The sequence below is a fragment of the Beauveria bassiana genome (assembly GCF_000280675.1).
Source record: "Beauveria bassiana ARSEF 2860 unplaced genomic scaffold BBA_S00009, whole genome shotgun sequence".
NCBI classification, from domain to species: domain Eukaryota; kingdom Fungi; phylum Ascomycota; class Sordariomycetes; order Hypocreales; family Cordycipitaceae; genus Beauveria; species Beauveria bassiana.
In genome coordinates this window covers 339269-355269 of record NW_007930844.1, presented here as the reverse complement: position 1 = coordinate 355269, position 16001 = coordinate 339269, and the positions used below count along the sequence as shown (strand labels likewise).

The window sequence follows — 16001 nt, the reverse complement described above, 5'->3', positions numbered from 1 at the left end:
ATATATATGCCTTTTGTTTTAACCTCCCCTGTTTAATGCTTCCCCCATCTCCGTATGCATGAGTTTCGTACAAGCAAAAAAAAAAAAAAAGACATGTCTCGTTTCCATTCATCAGCTTTCAGCCGCCAAAATTCATCTTGAGCTGAATAGTCGGCTGGCCCGCCGCGTCAGTGCTATTCTGGTTCGCGCTACTCGATACCTGCCGCGCCGAGCGCACCACCTCCTCCAGCAGGCTCCTTTGGGCGGTGCTCATGGCGCCGACGATACCCCGGAAGACGTCCTGATTGACGGCCGCCACCTCGAGCAGTCGCGCGCTCGTCTCCGCATAGCGCGCCTCGCCCTCGGCCGTCGCGCGGGCCATGAGCATGGGCACGACGAGGGACATGGCGGCGTGGGTGCGCTCCGCGTCGACGGCGCCAACGTACAGGCACAGGCTGTGCGCGGCGAGCGAGCGCGCCTGCTCGGGGTCCTCGGGCTCGACGTTGATAACAAAGGCGATGAGCCGCGGAACGAGGTACCGCGCAATAGTGACGTCGGACGACGAGGGCGAGCTTTGCAGGAGCAGAGACCGGATGCAGTTGGCGGCAATCTTTGAAGTCTGTGACGGTTTTTAGCAGCGATTAGGTTTCAGTTGTGCATGGTCAACTTACCATGCGGTCGGTGAGACAGTCCAGGAGCTCGTCGAGATATCGAACGACCAGCGGTTCAGAGGCCGGGAGGTGATTGTTCCCGCCGGTAAAGAGAATGGTCGTTGCGAGCAGGCAGTTTCTGACGCAGATAAGCGAGGTTGATTCTTCGCGCTTTTGGGCGTTAAGGTATATGGAGAGGAAGCGGCGCAAGCAGCCCTGCAGCTGCACGTCAGTCGCAGACGACCCATCGGGCGCAATCTTCCGCGAGGCGCTCATGCTGCCAATGAAGCGTTTCAAGGTGGCGAGCGATTGGGGAACAATCAGCTCCTGGCAGCTTGGCGTGGCGAGTATGGTTGCAAATATGTGAATGATGCAAGCATGCAAGTCTGACTTGATGATGGCTGGGAATACCTCAGCGGCATCGACAAGAGCATCCAGAGACGTGCGAATAAGGACGAGAGTCTCCTCATTGATTTGGTGCCTCACTGGCTGGTTGCCTTCAGCCAAATTGGGCAGCAGGCCCGACAAGACAAGGACAATGATTCTAGTCAGCTCGAAGAGCTGGTCAATATCCTCTGACAAATCACCCTCTTCGGACCCGTGGCGAAGGGCAGACGGGTGCGTGACACACATGGCGCGCGCAATATCGACGATGACTGTCTGCACATCAATGTCTTCCGTCAATACGAGACGATCAAGCAGATCCATGGTCTCGGCAAATACGTCAGGGCGGTAGATGGCGTGGCCAGAGACGCTGGGGTGCAGAATGCGCTTGAGAGCCTGCAAGATGGCCAGGGTCTGGTCGCGCGTAGCCAGCGAGTCGGATTGGCCAGGCCGTATGGCGAGCGATTCAAACGCCAAGCCAAACAGGACAAAGAAGAACGCCACCGGCTCGTCGCGATAATTAATGCCAGATTTGCGTTGACCATTTATAGCGGTTTCGCTTGATTCCTTGCCATCGAGAGCATCAAAAACAAACTCGCTGTCCTGTTCAATCAAAGAGGCAATGGCGTCGACAAGCTTCAGCCACGCATCTTGATAGAACTTTAGGAGCGTCTCTCGATTAAGGGCAGCATAAATGGAGTCCAGGCTCCCAGACAGCGATGGGGGTCCCAGAGTCATGGAGATGTCGGGCTCGAACCGCAGCCGGGCAAACTCGCGCAGTGACTCCAGCCACAGCGGCGTCAGCGTGCCAATATGTGGTTTCAAAACGTCCAACAGGTATTTCTGCTCGCTGCTCGCGACTTGAAGCTCAGCCCACGCGGAAAATACGGCAATTTTGACCATGGTTTGCGCATTAGAGGACAAGCCCTTGAGATCGCCAATACCCGCATTCTCATCGTCAGAAGAAAAGTTCTCCAAGGCGCTGACGAGAGTCTTCAAGATGCGGCCCATGCGCTCAACATCGGTAACGATGCCGATGGAAATAAAGCTAGCGCAGACATTGACCGCTTCCGAAGCGAGCTCCGGAGACGAGTCGGCAGCAAAAGCTGGCGTTAGGGCGGAACTGATTTGTGCTTGGTATTGCTCAAGCAACATCGCTTCTTCGAAATCGGGATCAGGTGTCTTGCCAAACATTTTCAACACAGCCCCGATAATCTTTAATCCCCAAATGCGGAGCTCTAGCACGCCAGACGTTGATGCGGAGAATGCCATGCGAACAACTTCGGCAATCTTGCTTTGGAGTGCTGTCTGAGCTGGCGATTCGCCGTTCGAGGCCACATCCTTGGCGACCATGACAAACATGTCTCCGATGCAAGAGATTGCAAAAGTAGTCACTTGCCAGCGCAAAGGCTCGGCATCAGTCGAAGAGTTCGCATCCTTGCCATCTTTTGTTGTTTCTGTAGCAGCGGCGGCGAAGCCGGCAACCTCCTCGTCGTTCAAGTCAACCCCGCCCCCGGATGACTTGGCCACGGCCACCTCATACTTTTCTTTGACACGTGTCAGTCGAAGAACCCTCTGGAATCGATCCAACCACTCATTCGTTTCAAGTAGACACGTCTGTTGAAGCCAGTTCCTAATAATGTTCTTAATGCCGTCGTGTTCGGGCGTGGTATCGAGCAGTAGCCACAGTTTCTCCTCGAACCCAGTCTCAACATCTCGCAAGACATCGCGCGGATTACGCTTCATCATATTATAAATGCCATCAACAGCAGCGTCACGTAGCTCGCCATGCTCAGACGATAAGTATCGTTGAAGCAACCGCACGTAGTCTGAGTAATGCATTTCCCCCGGCGCATATAGAGATAGGTGCTCTAGGCAAATCAAGGCAGCATTCTCGACCTGCTTGTCGTCGGATTCCTGGAACTGGCGGACCAAGGTGAAAATAAGTTCTCTTGATTTCTTTGAGTCCTGTAAGTCAGGGCCCAGCACATTGATCAGAGAATCAATGCATCGTGCAATCGCTGCTGGCGTTGAAAGTTCTGTTTCAAGGGCCATCGTAATCGCAGACGGAATCTCCGGGTGATGCGTTTCAGAGACGAACAACTGAGCTAGCATTCCCAGAGTACCTGGAACGTAGCCGGAGAAGCTCAGGCCTGCGGCATCCGCGGCGAGAGATAAAGCCTCTAAAGCCCAATAGTGAACGATCGGGTGAGGGTCATTGCAGAGCGACATGAGGATCCCCAAAATAGTCTTCAGATGATAACCAGCGGCCATACCACCCACTTTGGTCTGGATAGATCCAAGAGCCATGGCACAGCCCGCCCGTGCACTAGGTTCGCGGTTACTGACAATGGTGTCTACCAAGTACTTGATTTCATGATTTGTGAATGCGTTACCATATACGTTGCAGAGTCTGGCTGTAGCAGCGTATCCAAGACTCCGCAGGTACTGATCTTGGTCAATGACGAAGTCGCGAACAATATCCTGCAGTAGCTTTTCCACGGCGGGATTGGTGACATTGCCAGCTGGTGAACTTGTCTCTTTTGTTGCCACGCGCATGGTGCCCAAGATTGCGGTGGCAACGTTGACGCTGATCGCTGCGTTTCTTGCAAGATCGCGCTGAAGAGAACCAGAGGACCCGAAAGTTCGAATCTGTTCTAGAATACTCTCTTGCACCTTGCCCGGTGTGAGAGGAAAGGCAAAAGCAAATAGTTGGATTGCCATATTGATGACCTCCGTGGCTGGGGGATCAGGCCTGGCTTCATTCAGGTCCAGGCTACCAATGTAGAGCACAGACGCATCGTGCTCCAAGCTGCCGCAAATGGGTGATAGCAAGATGCTGTCGATGACTTCCTCGGGTGAATCAGGTTTGGATGCGTCCTGAATAGTGGATTCATGTTGGCCGGGCAAGCTGCGGACATTGAACCCATAGACAAGACCAGTCAGGCCAAAGCCATCATTGTCGCCCACATCCCAGATGGATTCGTAGGTGGCGGCGGCATTGGCAATAGAAGCGCTTAGTGAGTTCGCAGAGTAGTTGTCCGGATCTGCGAAGAGAGAAATGGCAAGGGTAAGCAGGTTAGATTGCAGCAGAGCTTCACTACCGCCCGCAGGACTTTGATTAACCAGTTTGACGTAGCATTGGAGCACTCGACGCTGAACCATCTTCTCGAGATCTTGTAGTTGAATTGCAGGTGTTAAGCGTTGCAAAATATCTTCGGTGGTTTTCTTGCTTGGGAGAGTTTTTAGGAAGGCTGTCGTACTTTGCAGCATAGTGGCAATGCGTTTAGACACATCCACAGTCAGCAAGCGGTTGTTAAACTCGAGGAACGCCAATATCGAGCCTAGAGCGCACTCCCGCACATGAGTGAGGAAAGAAGCTTCGAGCAAACTTCTCGATGTAGTATTATCCTTGGCTAGCGGCTTCGGCAGTGCGTTCTTCCAGAGCAGCAAAAGCTGTGATAGATGAATCTTGACAAAGTTGGGCCCCAGAGACATGAGGCCACCGATCAAGATCCATGCTACCTGAATCTGGGTACTCGAGACTCGAAGTTCGGATTGGCCCGAGGATTTGAGCAGATTGGTCGCCATGGACAGGACACGGCTATTAATATCCAGTGAACCGTGAAGAGGTCGCAACGGGCTTGAGCTGAGAGTTGCCGCCAACCCATGCGCTAAGCCGATGCATCGCCTTTGGGAATTTCGCCCACCGGCGAGAAGCGAAAGCTCCCTAGTCAGGCTGTTCATGCAGACAGAGAGGCAGGGTAACAATTGTTGAGGGCATGCTACCGTGAAAACCTTCATACACTGTGAGGCAAACACCTGAACCGAGTAACTCGGGTGCTGAAATACTTGCAGCAAGCCATCGCGGCACGACTCGGCAAACTTATTTGTGGCGGAGCCCAGAGACTGAATCAAAGCTGCCACCGCGCGAAGTGCAGTGATGAGAGTCTGCTTTGATGGTTCAGAGCGTTCGGGCAAGGCAGCAGAATAGTTTTTCAGTATACTGTCGATCAAAACCTCGGCGATCTTGATTTGACCCGATTCTCCTAGAATTTTGTTGCCAATAACGTCGTGAAGAAGTGTATCAATAATTCTGCGGGATATCAAGAGACGATAGCGATTATTGGCAATGCTTGTATTACCCAGAATATCCGTCGTCAACGTATCGACAATGAGTAGATAGTTTGGCTCAACGACACTTTCGCCGAGTCGGCGAAATAGCTTGCCGAAGCACACGCCTATGGCGGCTCGGGCGCGATTGGGTGTCGTAGGTTTCACGTACTGAGCAGCCAGCTGTCGCAGTATTTCACCAAGTGAGAGGGCGAGATCCTCTTTACGCTTCGCTCCTGGAGCAGGACTGGCTGTACGTGAAGGAATCTCGTCATCGTCGCCGACCATACCAGGGAGTGTGGACTGGCGTTTCAACTTGGGATTCGTCTTTTTATTCTTGGTAGGTTTGCTGGATGCCGACTCGGAGTAGCCATGTGCATACGCTTCAGCAAGACAGCTGGCGGCAGCGTGACGAACCTGGGAACTGGATGAATCGAAAGCTTTAAACATGGCCGTTTCTAGCCTGTCGAAGTCGGATGAATTTCGAAAGTACGTGGTGTGCTTCAAGAGGGCTTTAAGGCACTGTGAAGCTGCAACAACAACCAGGGGGCCCTTGTCGCTAGAGGCGTGGTTTCTGCCCTGCTTCCAAATGTCACGCGCAATGCTCTCGTCCATGGAGCCCTCGACGATGCCTGTCATCTTGACCAGAGCGGTGAAGATGGCAGCACGAAGACCTGCGTTATTGGAAGAAGATTTAAGGAGCTTGACAAGTGCCGTGCAGCAGAGCTGGTGCAGCCCGATTGCACTGTCTCCGGCAGCAGCATACACATCGCCCAGACAGACGACGGCCGCATGCTTTGCGCGGGTTTCCGTGTCGGATTTCGACTTGGCGCCAGAGATGACGCTCGCCAAGTCGTTGATTGTCTCGAAAAGAAGCTTTCGGTCGCCATGGGTGAAGACGTGGGCGAGACACTGTCCTAGGTTGTTGCGTATTACTCTCGACGGTTGAGGGGCAGCGAGGTTGATGATGCGGAATATTTCCTTCTTGAGGTAGAACTGCTGCGCTGAGCAGTCGTCGGCGTCGAGCTGGCGGACATATTTCGTTAAATCGGTGACGAATGTGAGAAGAAACAGCTCTTGCTGCTCCGCGGGTAGAGACTGGAGCTTGTGAAGGTCGAGCTCGGGGTTGTCGCTCTTCTTGTCCTCGGCGGCGGGCGTTGGAGCAAGTGGTGGCGTGGGTTGCGACTCAGCGGCCGGGGGCAGAGCCTCGGGCTCCTCGTTAGATGACATGGTCTGACGCTGCCATTCAACCGTTGAGCAGAGTAATGCAGTCTGCACAAGGCTATATAGTTGCCCAAGGTGGCGTCAAAGGTCGTCGTGTGTCGATAGCAAAAAGTCCAGACGAAATGCTGCGGACCACAGGGGCAGCGACAGCCACTACCAGTGACGAGCTTTGGTGGATTCGCTCCCTTTTTTGGAGTCCTTTTTGGAGGGCACTTTGTACCAAGTAGCTGGCGGGGCGACCTCAAGGCTTAGGGGAAGATCATTAACCCGTTCGTGGATTTGTCCATCACGGATTTCACATGTTGCATCATTTATACATTACTCAGAAGAGGCTCAATTAGCTTACCAGCCCCGTTTGGCCTTGAATCGCCGCCATGACGTTCCCCAGACGTTTTGCTGGCCCGCTGGCACAGCTTGTAGCTCGCCCAACTGCTGCCCCTCGTCTCGGCATCTGCCCTGCGTGCAGACAAAACTTGACCACGACGCAGCCCAGACAGGCAGGGCATAATAAATGGTCCAAGACGAAACATATAAAGGCAGTGACAGATAAAAAGAAGATGCTTGAGCGAACTGCTTTTACAAAGTTGATAACAATGTACTCGAGAAGTATGTGGCCACTTGCTACTACCGGCTTACAACTGGTACTAATACTAAGTAGTGTATGGTGACGATGTTCAGTATAATCCGGCGCTCGCCAATGCGATCGCGGCTGCAAATAAAGGTACCATCTGAAAGGAGTGTTCTTGAATCTCTCTGACCTAATTACCAGCCAGCATCCCAAAGGCACTCATCGAAGGCGCCATCGCCAGCGGCCAGGGCAAATCGGCATCCGGCGCCAAGCTGGAGCCCATGACCATGGAATTTCTCTTGCCGCCCGATATTGCCCTCATTGTCGACATTGAGACGGACAGCAAGCAGCGCACGCTTCAAGATTTGAAGCTCGCCGTGAAGAAGGCCGGGGGCGTCAGCGGCTCGACAGCGTTCAATTTTACCCGCCGCGGCCGGGCCGTGTTCAAACCAAAGGACGACGCTGCTGCGCTTTCGGATCTGCTGGACGAGGCCATCGAGCACGACGGCGCGCAAGACGTCGAGGAGAATGCCGAGGGCGGCTACGTGCTGTGGACGGAGCCCTCGATGCTCATGGCCATCGCCAAAGACTTTGCCTCCAAGTTTGACCTCGAGCTGCTCGCCGCCGATATTGTCTGGGCGCCCAACGAGGACACCATGGTGAAGCTGGATTCTGACGAGGCTGCGGCTACGCTGACTTCTCTTCTTGCCACGTTAAGGGAGCACTCGGAAGTCAAGGCCATCTTCGCAAATGCCAAGCAAGGACGTGCCACAGAAGACGCATGGGAGGCTGTAGAGAGGCATCTGGATGTTTGATATCGTGCAGAGCGCTAATCAACTATTGTACACTATTGTAGTATTTCCGGGTTTAATTTTAATACTAATCTTTGGGTCATTTGCATCCTGATTTGAAAAACGCCGCCCAATGCACCGTCCTAGATGGGAAATCTTAACAATCTCCATCTGTTCCATCATACATACACATTCTTACATTGTCCGCGCAGCCGGAACCATGGCCCTCCGACACTTGCAGACCACCCCCATAGTCAATCCCAGATCAAGAGTCATTTCCAGCGCCAGCGGTCCCCTCAACCTTGGCGCGCTCCTCGAAACGTGCTTGCTTGAAGCGCTGCCGGGCGAGCATGCGCTCGTACTCAATCTTGAGCTCGTCGCGGTCGCGCGGCAGCTTGTTGCATTCTTCGGGCCGCGGCCAAAAGTCGGGTACGGAGAAACGGTTGTCGAGATTCGTGCCAAAGTAGTACATGATGCCAATGGGGAACATGACATATATGCCGAACTGATGCATTCGTCCAGGTCAGCGCTGATGGAACAAGGGGCCGCGAGGGCCGCGCAAGAGCTTTGTTCCTACCTTGAACACCTCCAAGTTGAGACCGGCCATTTTGTAGTATGATAGTACGAGGATTTTCCAAGTGAAGCTGGGTTCTCGTGGGTGTGGCGATATTGTTGCGCCGGAATGGTGTCGAGCAAAGGTCGCAGCCATCCTTCTCACGCCACTAAAATCAAGAGCCAGCCGGCCGGCCTAGCACATTGTACGCGGATCCACACATGTAGCAAGTAAGTTATTCTTGCTATTCTACGCCTACCAATACATTCTCAGGTATATCAAATGCTATATTAAATATAATAATTCTCTTTCTAAGACCTTTTGAGCAATTGTATTAATCCAATTCAAAGACTGATCTTTCCCCGGTGTAGGGTCGATTTCTATGTCATAATTCGTAAGGCAGTCCAGCTGCCCTGGGTCCCTGCATGCAAATCCAGTGTGAGCACCAGTCAGGCTCACTATGCGCGCTACTGACGCTCTACAAGCTCTGTCCGTAGATGTATCATTTACAAATGGACAATCACAAGGCACTCTTGCGATACCATTATTTGCTACGTACACCAGACTTGCGTCGTGAGCAGTCAGTAGCCCTGTGTCCAGGTTGATGACAGTTATAGCAAGTCATGGATTTGTTGCTTGCCGGGCTGTCGCCTGCTCCCGAAATTGACGTAATCTTGTTCAGCCGCACCTCTTTTTTCCTACGCTTATCGCGCAGTTCTTTGGCTTTCACTTCTGCAGCGGTTGGGCGTGTGCGCGACTTGGACCGTGATCTACTTTGCTCTCGCTGCGGGCCGGTATCTTTGCGTTTTCTGGGCTTCGACTCCTCGCTGTCGTCCGAGTCTTGTCCAGATTCATCGCCAGACTCGTCGTCGCTTGGGTTTTGCGCGCTCTGCTCATTTCGTTAGATTGACATGGCGAGATGATCAGGTTGAATGTCACAGCATACCTCATTCTTTGGCTTAGGCTTGTGTGTTGATGTGCGCCCATTCGCGGCAACGTCTTCCCCGTCGCCACTCTCGTTCTCAGAGTCTATGTCGCCATAGCCAACGTAGACAATCTTGCGCGGTACTTTAGAAGGCTTCCCAGTGAGCGACTTCTCGAATTTTGTGTTCAGAACCCAGTGCGTGTCGCCAGTCGCGTGCTGTTCAAGCGCCGCTTTGCGCTTCGCTTCTTGGGCCTGCATAGCAGCATCTACAGACGCTTGGTCAAAGTCCATGCTGAGTCTACCTGCAGGCGATCCATGGTCTAATTTTCTCTTTTTCGCCGAGCTCGCTTCTGAATCTGGAGACGCTGGTGTAGAGTTTGATGCGATAGCCCTCTGCATGAATTTCATTGTCAGCAGCCTCGAAGAGACTCCCTTCGGTGTGTCGGGCGCCATGATGGAGGGAAAGAGCTTTAGCAGCTCGAGTTGCACAGAAGACAAGTTCCTAAAAAATAGACGGTGAGAACTTTAATCGGTAATTTCGTCGAAAAGCGGTTTCGCAATGCCCGATTTCTTGCGTGTCAGTGGAAAATTAGTCGCCAATTTCCAGGCGTCCATAACTTTTTTTCTGGAGCTCTATGGACCGGAGGCGCGCGACGGAAAATAGCTTTTTCCGCGATCTCTAATCCACTCACTCTAGTTCGTCAACCTGCTCTCACCAAGTGGAATCTCGAGACGACTCCGGGCTGGCGATCCTGCAATTGGACTTAAACATTTCCCCGCTTGACATACGATTCCCGCAATCATGGCCGCACCGCAATTGAGAATACTCGGCGGCCTCGCGCGCAGCATGCGCGTCTCCCGTCGCGCCTTTAGCGTTTCCGCCCGTCAGCTCGAATCAACAGTGCCGACGACACGGGACGAGTTCAAGACTCCTACTAAGACCGGCGACTCCGTAGCCGTCGAGATTGGCCAGGCTCCCAACCGCGTGGAGGTCTGGTCCCGAAACCAAAAACCCCGAGCCACTGCCATGACTGGCCCCCGATTCGAGCAGACAGACTTCGAGCTTCAGGTACGGATTCGGCGGTTTCTCTTTGATGTCGAAGGGACAATCGGTTAGCAAGGATTGTCTACTGGAGACTAATTCGGATGTAGCCTCAACCTCTCTCTGCGATGGAAATGGTCCACAAGCAGCCAGTTAGATGGACTCACGACCGAGTGGTTGTTTGCGACGGTGGCGGTAGCGTCAATCACGGTCACCCTAAAATCTACATCAATACCGACAAGGCCGAGATCGCTACCTGCAACTACTGCGGCACACCTTTCGTGCGTGATACTTCTTCAAATACGTCGCTTTCTGTGAGCTAACGATGAGTAGGCCAACGAGCACCACCGCAAGCACCTCGAATCGCTCCCAGCAACGTCCTATCCTTTGTCATAACTTAGAATCTGTTTTTTTTTTGTGAAAGGAGCGGAGAGTATATGTATTGGCAAGGCAGTCAATGTTTTGCTGGAGAGTTTTGTACCAGCTAATTCACCAAGACCGAAAATATTATATTGTATATACTCAATTCGTCGGGCCTAAGAACGCGAGGCTGTGACTATCATCAGTACTGTCTGATAGGCAGTTTTGAAACGACGTACTGATCAGACATCCAGTACTGCAGCAAGAATACGGGAACATTACGAAGCCCGTTTTCAGTCTCATTATTCGTACAACGATCACGTCACTAGTGTAAGAGCGCGCTTGATCAAAACCTCAGCTGTCATGATGACATGCGTTATAATCAAACTTTTAGGATATCTTGACTCTGCGATTTCGAAATAATCACAAACGACAGGCAGCATTATAAAAGTGGACATCTTTGCTCATGGTCCCGCAACCTGCAATCAACACGCCTTGTGATAGTGATCGCTCATACTGAGGCTGTGCACGCATGCTTTCCCACCGGCCCCTTAGATGGCTATTCATCGACAGAGACCCCTGGATTATAAATGTTATTCTGGATTTGCGTTCTTCTGGTTTCAGGTTTTGTCAAAGAAAGTCAAGAGTGCTGAAGCGTAGGATACGTGTGACAGCTTCAGTCCATTGCCTCTTCCGCTCGCCCTCGTTAAGATGTGGCGAGGCCGCCGCGTTGATGCAACGCTGTGGTCATGGCGTTATTTGAGCAGTACATTACAGACAGCGCGTAAGACCGCTCTTCAGTCAAAATTCGATTATACTTGGCCAAATGGTGTATTCGGGTATTGAATGCTTTGACTGATAGAAGTCGTTAGTTAATAAATCATGTCGTTGCTACCAGTCGCAGCGAGAGGGTTAATTAGCCTGAGCTAGTCTTGCAATCGACCTACGCTTCAGTTTCAAGAGTGATCATCCATGGCGCTTATAAACGGTAAAAAAAAGGTTTAGATTTCCACCTCATCTAGCAATGCCTATATCAAAAGGCGATATGCCCAAGTCACATGCAGACCGGCTTGCTTGGAAAATGACCAAAATGAATCATACATACGCCCAACACCGTCGCCAATGAATTTGACCGCATTAATTTGTCCCATTTTCCTCTTTCATGTCTGTGTCGTCGCCAACAAGGACCTTAGTCTTAGGCGGCTGGTCTCCGGCCTTGGGACCGTCTCCGGGTGTGACCTTGACAACCTTGCCATCCTCGTCGACAAATTCAAAATTGTAGCGGCTCAGAATGTGGGGGATCGCAGAAAGCTGGGGTCCGTATCGGCCGCTGTTCTCGTAGAGCTCGAATAAAGGTACAGCGAGCAGTTTCATATTCTTGGGCACGCTAAGCACCTCTGCGCAAAATGTTAGCAAACGTAGGTTGGAGAAGACGACAGCTGCGGAGGTGGGTTCATACTATTCTTGGGCAGGTGAATGAGGTAGATCTTTTTGCACTCCTTAGGCCGTGTGACGTGAGCAGGCACAAAAGGGTACATAAAGGTCTCAAAGTTGGGCCGCCACCATTGCGACAGACACTCGCCAATCTCCCACTCGCCGTCTTTTTCGTCCTCGCCGAGGCGGCCGACGGGTGCTAGGCGCTCGTCGAGACGCGTCTTGAACCCCTGAATCTCCCCATCCTCTGGCCGCAGATAATCGCCGGGTAGCTTAAAGAAGGCGTTTGCGATTTGCAGCATAAGAATGTGTGGCTGGTTATGCTCGTGGCAGACGAGAATGCCCTCGCACGTGCGGCGCATGCCATGCTCGGCGAAGTGCTCCTCGAGGCGCTTTAACCTCGCAATGACGGAAGGGTCCTCCTCGGGCTGTGTCTCCTTGACGCCAAAGGTGTAGTTGGAGAAGGGATAGACCCGGACCTTGGGCGGCTGGTTTGCGTTGAAATCGAGGGGAAGGATGGGCGGGTTGCCCGACTGGATGCTGCCAGCCGGTATTGTTGACATGATTGACAGATGGGTGGTGAATTGGAAAGAATGAACTGGCAAATCTGACGCAGCTTCTTCCAAAAAGCTTCCGAGCTGCAGCTGTCAAAGGATGGTGCTTGCTGTTGGACGCACAAGAAAGTTGCAGCGGCTGGACAGCAAAGCACCGGCGCAAGCTCTGATCCCAAAGCGGTAAGCGGTGGGTCACTGGGTAACGACCCGTGCGACTAACAGTATAAGCGCAACACGTCAATTCCGCGATGAAAGAGGATGGTGGCAAAGCATTGAGGTTTAATATTTATGCTTGAGATTGGTTTGCTAAATTTAAGAATATGAAAGTAATTTCTGCCGTTGTAGTATGCTATGCTATAATACTTTTCGGCCATGTGTTTTAGCACGCAGCCATGTGTGGCGATGGTTACCAAAGTCCTTTCTTCGAGAATTGAGTACGACAACGTTGAAAATATGTAGCTTTCGAATAATTATGGAAATACTAGGTTTATGTAGCTCTGTCATTAACAAAATGGCGGGGTGTGACACAGAATGTGTCCTACTGTGGCTGTCAGGAACCTAACAAGGTGGAAAGGATATAGTATCAAGAGTAGCCAAAATAGATAAAAGAAAACCTGAAAAGAGGATGAAAACGAAGAATATAGCAGCAAGACAGAAGGAGATAAAAAAATCAAAACAACATATTATCAGTCCGCTCAGACAATGGCAATACAATCTGGTAGCGTCGTTGTTTGTTAACCCACTGCTAGGGTTCTCCCGGTGAACGTGAGACAAATGATGGTGAGGCGCAAGGCAGCGCAACCTTGGCCGATCAGCAATTGAGATACCAATCGGCAGCCAATAAAGAAAGGCAATCATTACCCCAGAAAAGTAAAGACCTGAATGATGTAAAAATGCAAGCATGAATCCTGGCAGCACCTGTGGCGACCCACGTGACAAGGTGGGATGGACAGCACTGGGCAAATGGCGGTAAATGGAAGCAAAAGCCACCACAGTAATATCTATGACACTGCGGAATCACTTGCATGACATTGTCCGCCTCGGACTCATCCAAAAATAAGACGGTCCTGCCCAGTCTTCTGACTGAATCTGCTTGGCACATTCCTGCGTCATGCCCCCGCTGGAAACGAGCACAGCCATTCATCCGTCCAGTGCAGCCTATTAGCAGCAATGGACGCGGCCAGCTTGCACGACTGTCTCCGCAGCAAACTCGACAATCTTGAAGCCAGGCTCGAGACGCACCGCCAGAATTTATTAGGCGAATTCCACCGGCACTACCTTGAATTGACGCGCATGGCTGCCCCATCCGCCGTTGCAAGCATGCGAGATAAGCTCGGAGCTACTCTTGATGATTATAAAGTGCTGCGTCCGAGCCTTCCTCCGCATCCGCCCGCGTCGCCGCCGCCAGCGCCAGCACCAGCACCAGCAGCGCCTGAGCCCGCCGCTGTGCCAGCTGAGTCACCTCGGCCGCCATTCAGCGACAATAACCCCGAGACGACGACCACGTTCCAAACTCTATCGCTAGCGCCGAAATCTGCCGACTCCGGCTATCCAGATGCTCCAGGCAGCCCACGCGACCGTGATCACGAGCTACAGGGTCTTTTTACGCCAAGCTACCTCCCGCTACTGGCAGCTTCTCACATACCTACGGACGACACACCACTCTCGCCTACAACGAAGAATCCTGCCCTTAATTCTCACGAGTCCTCTGTCGCGGCCGGTGGCCCAAACACCGCCGACACCGAGTGGTTGCCTGTTACCATGAGCAGCACCCGCGACAGCGCGACAATAACCAGCATGGGCCAATCTGCCGACGAGGACCGGTTCCCCGGTCGGTTAACGACACCACCTCGGCATCGGCCGAGTGAAAGTGAGCCGGGTGATGCTGTGACGGCCGAAGAAGCAAACTCGTCAGCATCATCTGACAAGAGCGACAACAAAGCTCCCCGCAGTGCCTTGCGAAGATCTTCCAGCATAAATAAAACGCCGCAGAGCCCTAGACGTGTCCGGTTTGAGTTTATGGGTGCTGAATTCTTGCCCACTGCGTCTCCGCAACCCAGCGATACCATGATGCCGCAGTCAGCATCACCACTGTGGGAGAGCGAAAACGTCACAGCCGACTCGGTCCTGGGACAGGATGCCGATGACTTGGGGCCGCCGCCCAAAAAGATCTCTTCATCGGATGCTCTTAGGGCTCTATCAAGAGAGCCATTGGAGGAGGACACGGTATGGACTGTGGTCAATCCCGACTCGGATCTCGTCACGAATAAAATGCGACAAGTAGACTTGGACAAACAACCAGCAACCTTCGAACTCGGTATGCAGCAGCATCGGCAGGAGCTCAGCAACGATGAAAAGGTAGTGGATGATGACGTACTGGACATGAAGACGGCGAAAGCTACGACTCTCCTTGGCAACTCACCCACCATTTTCAGCAAAGAGCCACCAAAGAACAAGGCGCCTGTCAATGACACTGAGATTCGCGATGATGACGACGACATGTTCCAGTTCGAAGATGAGGGCGGTACAACACCGTTGTCACAACGGTCACTGGTGCCTGGAGATGCAGACGAACAGAGCGACGACGAAATTGCAGCCGCCACATTCGTCTCTAGCAAGGGGCTCGACGCTTTGCGCTCGCCTACTACCGTTGCTCCCGCCCCTGTACCAGCCCCCAAGCCCGAGGCTGCTGCGGAGCCAACCACGCCGACCACGCCGCGCTTCCACGTCGGCTCGGTCGGCTCCTATAAGGGCCGCTCCATTATGATGCCCGTCGTCAAGAGCCCCGAGATACACGCCAAGGCTGCCGCCATTGGCAACTTCAACTCGTTTGTCGGCGGCCTCGACGGCACCAGCGGAATGGACGCTGCCGACCTGAGCAGCTACAGAGCCAGTTTTATGCGAGATGGCTTCAGCGGCACGCCGCGAAGCTTTACCGAGCGGCTGATGATGGAGGACATGGAAGCAGAGAGGCTGGCGGAGGGAGCGAGCCAGCAGCCCTAGTTGGTGCTGTGAAGAACATTCATGAGGGGGTTGGTATATACTTGAGGAATTTTTGCGAGGTTTACATGTTACATGCGCTGGCTACATCATATGCAAACACGGAATTTTGATTTGGTACGGCTGACCCGAGGCTGCAAGCTCGGGTCGCGTACAGGCGTTGGGAACACTTTGGTAAGGGTGAGTGCATGCATGAAGGTGATGATAACGCACCAGGTCAAGAAGGGAAAATAAGGAAAAAAACGGAAATAAACAGGAAGCTTCGGGGGGTGAGGTACAGGCACCAGTGATGCGCAGGGCGCAATCGCCTGCTTGAAATACCCGGATCGGTTATATGGCTTGAAGAATAATACGGTATTAGACATGTCCAACAAATGAAGAATACATTTCGCAAGAACAAAAAATCAATCGTCGTGAAGCTACA

At 52.6% G+C, this 16001-nt stretch overlaps 7 protein-coding genes across 7 annotated transcripts; 3 read left to right on the top strand and 4 right to left on the bottom strand.

The window, feature by feature from the left end:
* Positions 1 to 118: 118 nt before the first annotated feature.
* BBA_04112 (HEAT repeat protein) lies at positions 119 to 6356 on the bottom strand (the record flags this gene model as incomplete). Its single annotated transcript, XM_008599209.1, has 2 exons — positions 119 to 598; positions 651 to 6356. 2 exons carry the CDS (start codon positions 6354 to 6356, stop codon positions 119 to 121), a joined length of 6186 nt encoding a protein of 2061 aa, XP_008597431.1.
* Positions 6357 to 6943: 587 nt separating this feature from the next.
* BBA_04111 (DUF28 domain-containing protein) lies at positions 6944 to 7733 on the top strand (the record flags this gene model as incomplete). The annotated part of the gene is made up of 3 exons (XM_008599208.1): positions 6944 to 6956; positions 7009 to 7071; positions 7120 to 7733. 3 exons carry the CDS (start codon positions 6944 to 6946, stop codon positions 7731 to 7733), a joined length of 690 nt encoding a protein of 229 aa, XP_008597430.1.
* Positions 7734 to 7974: 241 nt separating this feature from the next.
* On the bottom strand, positions 7975 to 8316 carry BBA_04110 (mitochondrial cytochrome c oxidase assembly factor; the record flags this gene model as incomplete). The annotated part of the gene is made up of 2 exons (XM_008599207.1): positions 7975 to 8214; positions 8287 to 8316. The coding sequence occupies 2 exons, from the start codon at positions 8314 to 8316 to the stop codon at positions 7975 to 7977; spliced, it is 270 nt and encodes an 89-aa protein (XP_008597429.1).
* Positions 8317 to 8806: 490 nt separating this feature from the next.
* On the bottom strand, positions 8807 to 9478 carry BBA_04109 (zinc knuckle protein; the record flags this gene model as incomplete). Its single annotated transcript, XM_008599206.1, has 2 exons — positions 8807 to 9151; positions 9209 to 9478. The coding sequence occupies 2 exons, from the start codon at positions 9476 to 9478 to the stop codon at positions 8807 to 8809; spliced, it is 615 nt and encodes a 204-aa protein (XP_008597428.1).
* Positions 9479 to 9989: 511 nt separating this feature from the next.
* Positions 9990 to 10625, top strand: BBA_04108 (zinc-finger domain-containing protein; the record flags this gene model as incomplete). The annotated part of the gene is made up of 3 exons (XM_008599205.1): positions 9990 to 10256; positions 10340 to 10510; positions 10563 to 10625. 3 exons carry the CDS (start codon positions 9990 to 9992, stop codon positions 10623 to 10625), a joined length of 501 nt encoding a protein of 166 aa, XP_008597427.1.
* Positions 10626 to 11726: 1101 nt separating this feature from the next.
* On the bottom strand, positions 11727 to 12586 carry BBA_04107 (cleavage and polyadenylation specificity factor subunit 5; the record flags this gene model as incomplete). Its single annotated transcript, XM_008599204.1, has 2 exons — positions 11727 to 11986; positions 12049 to 12586. The coding sequence occupies 2 exons, from the start codon at positions 12584 to 12586 to the stop codon at positions 11727 to 11729; spliced, it is 798 nt and encodes a 265-aa protein (XP_008597426.1).
* A 1161-nt stretch (positions 12587 to 13747) lies between these two features.
* BBA_04106 (uncharacterized protein) lies at positions 13748 to 15580 on the top strand (the record flags this gene model as incomplete). The annotated part of the gene is made up of 1 exon (XM_008599203.1): positions 13748 to 15580. One exon carries the CDS (start codon positions 13748 to 13750, stop codon positions 15578 to 15580), a length of 1833 nt encoding a protein of 610 aa, XP_008597425.1.
* Between the last annotated feature and the right edge of the window lie 421 nt (positions 15581 to 16001).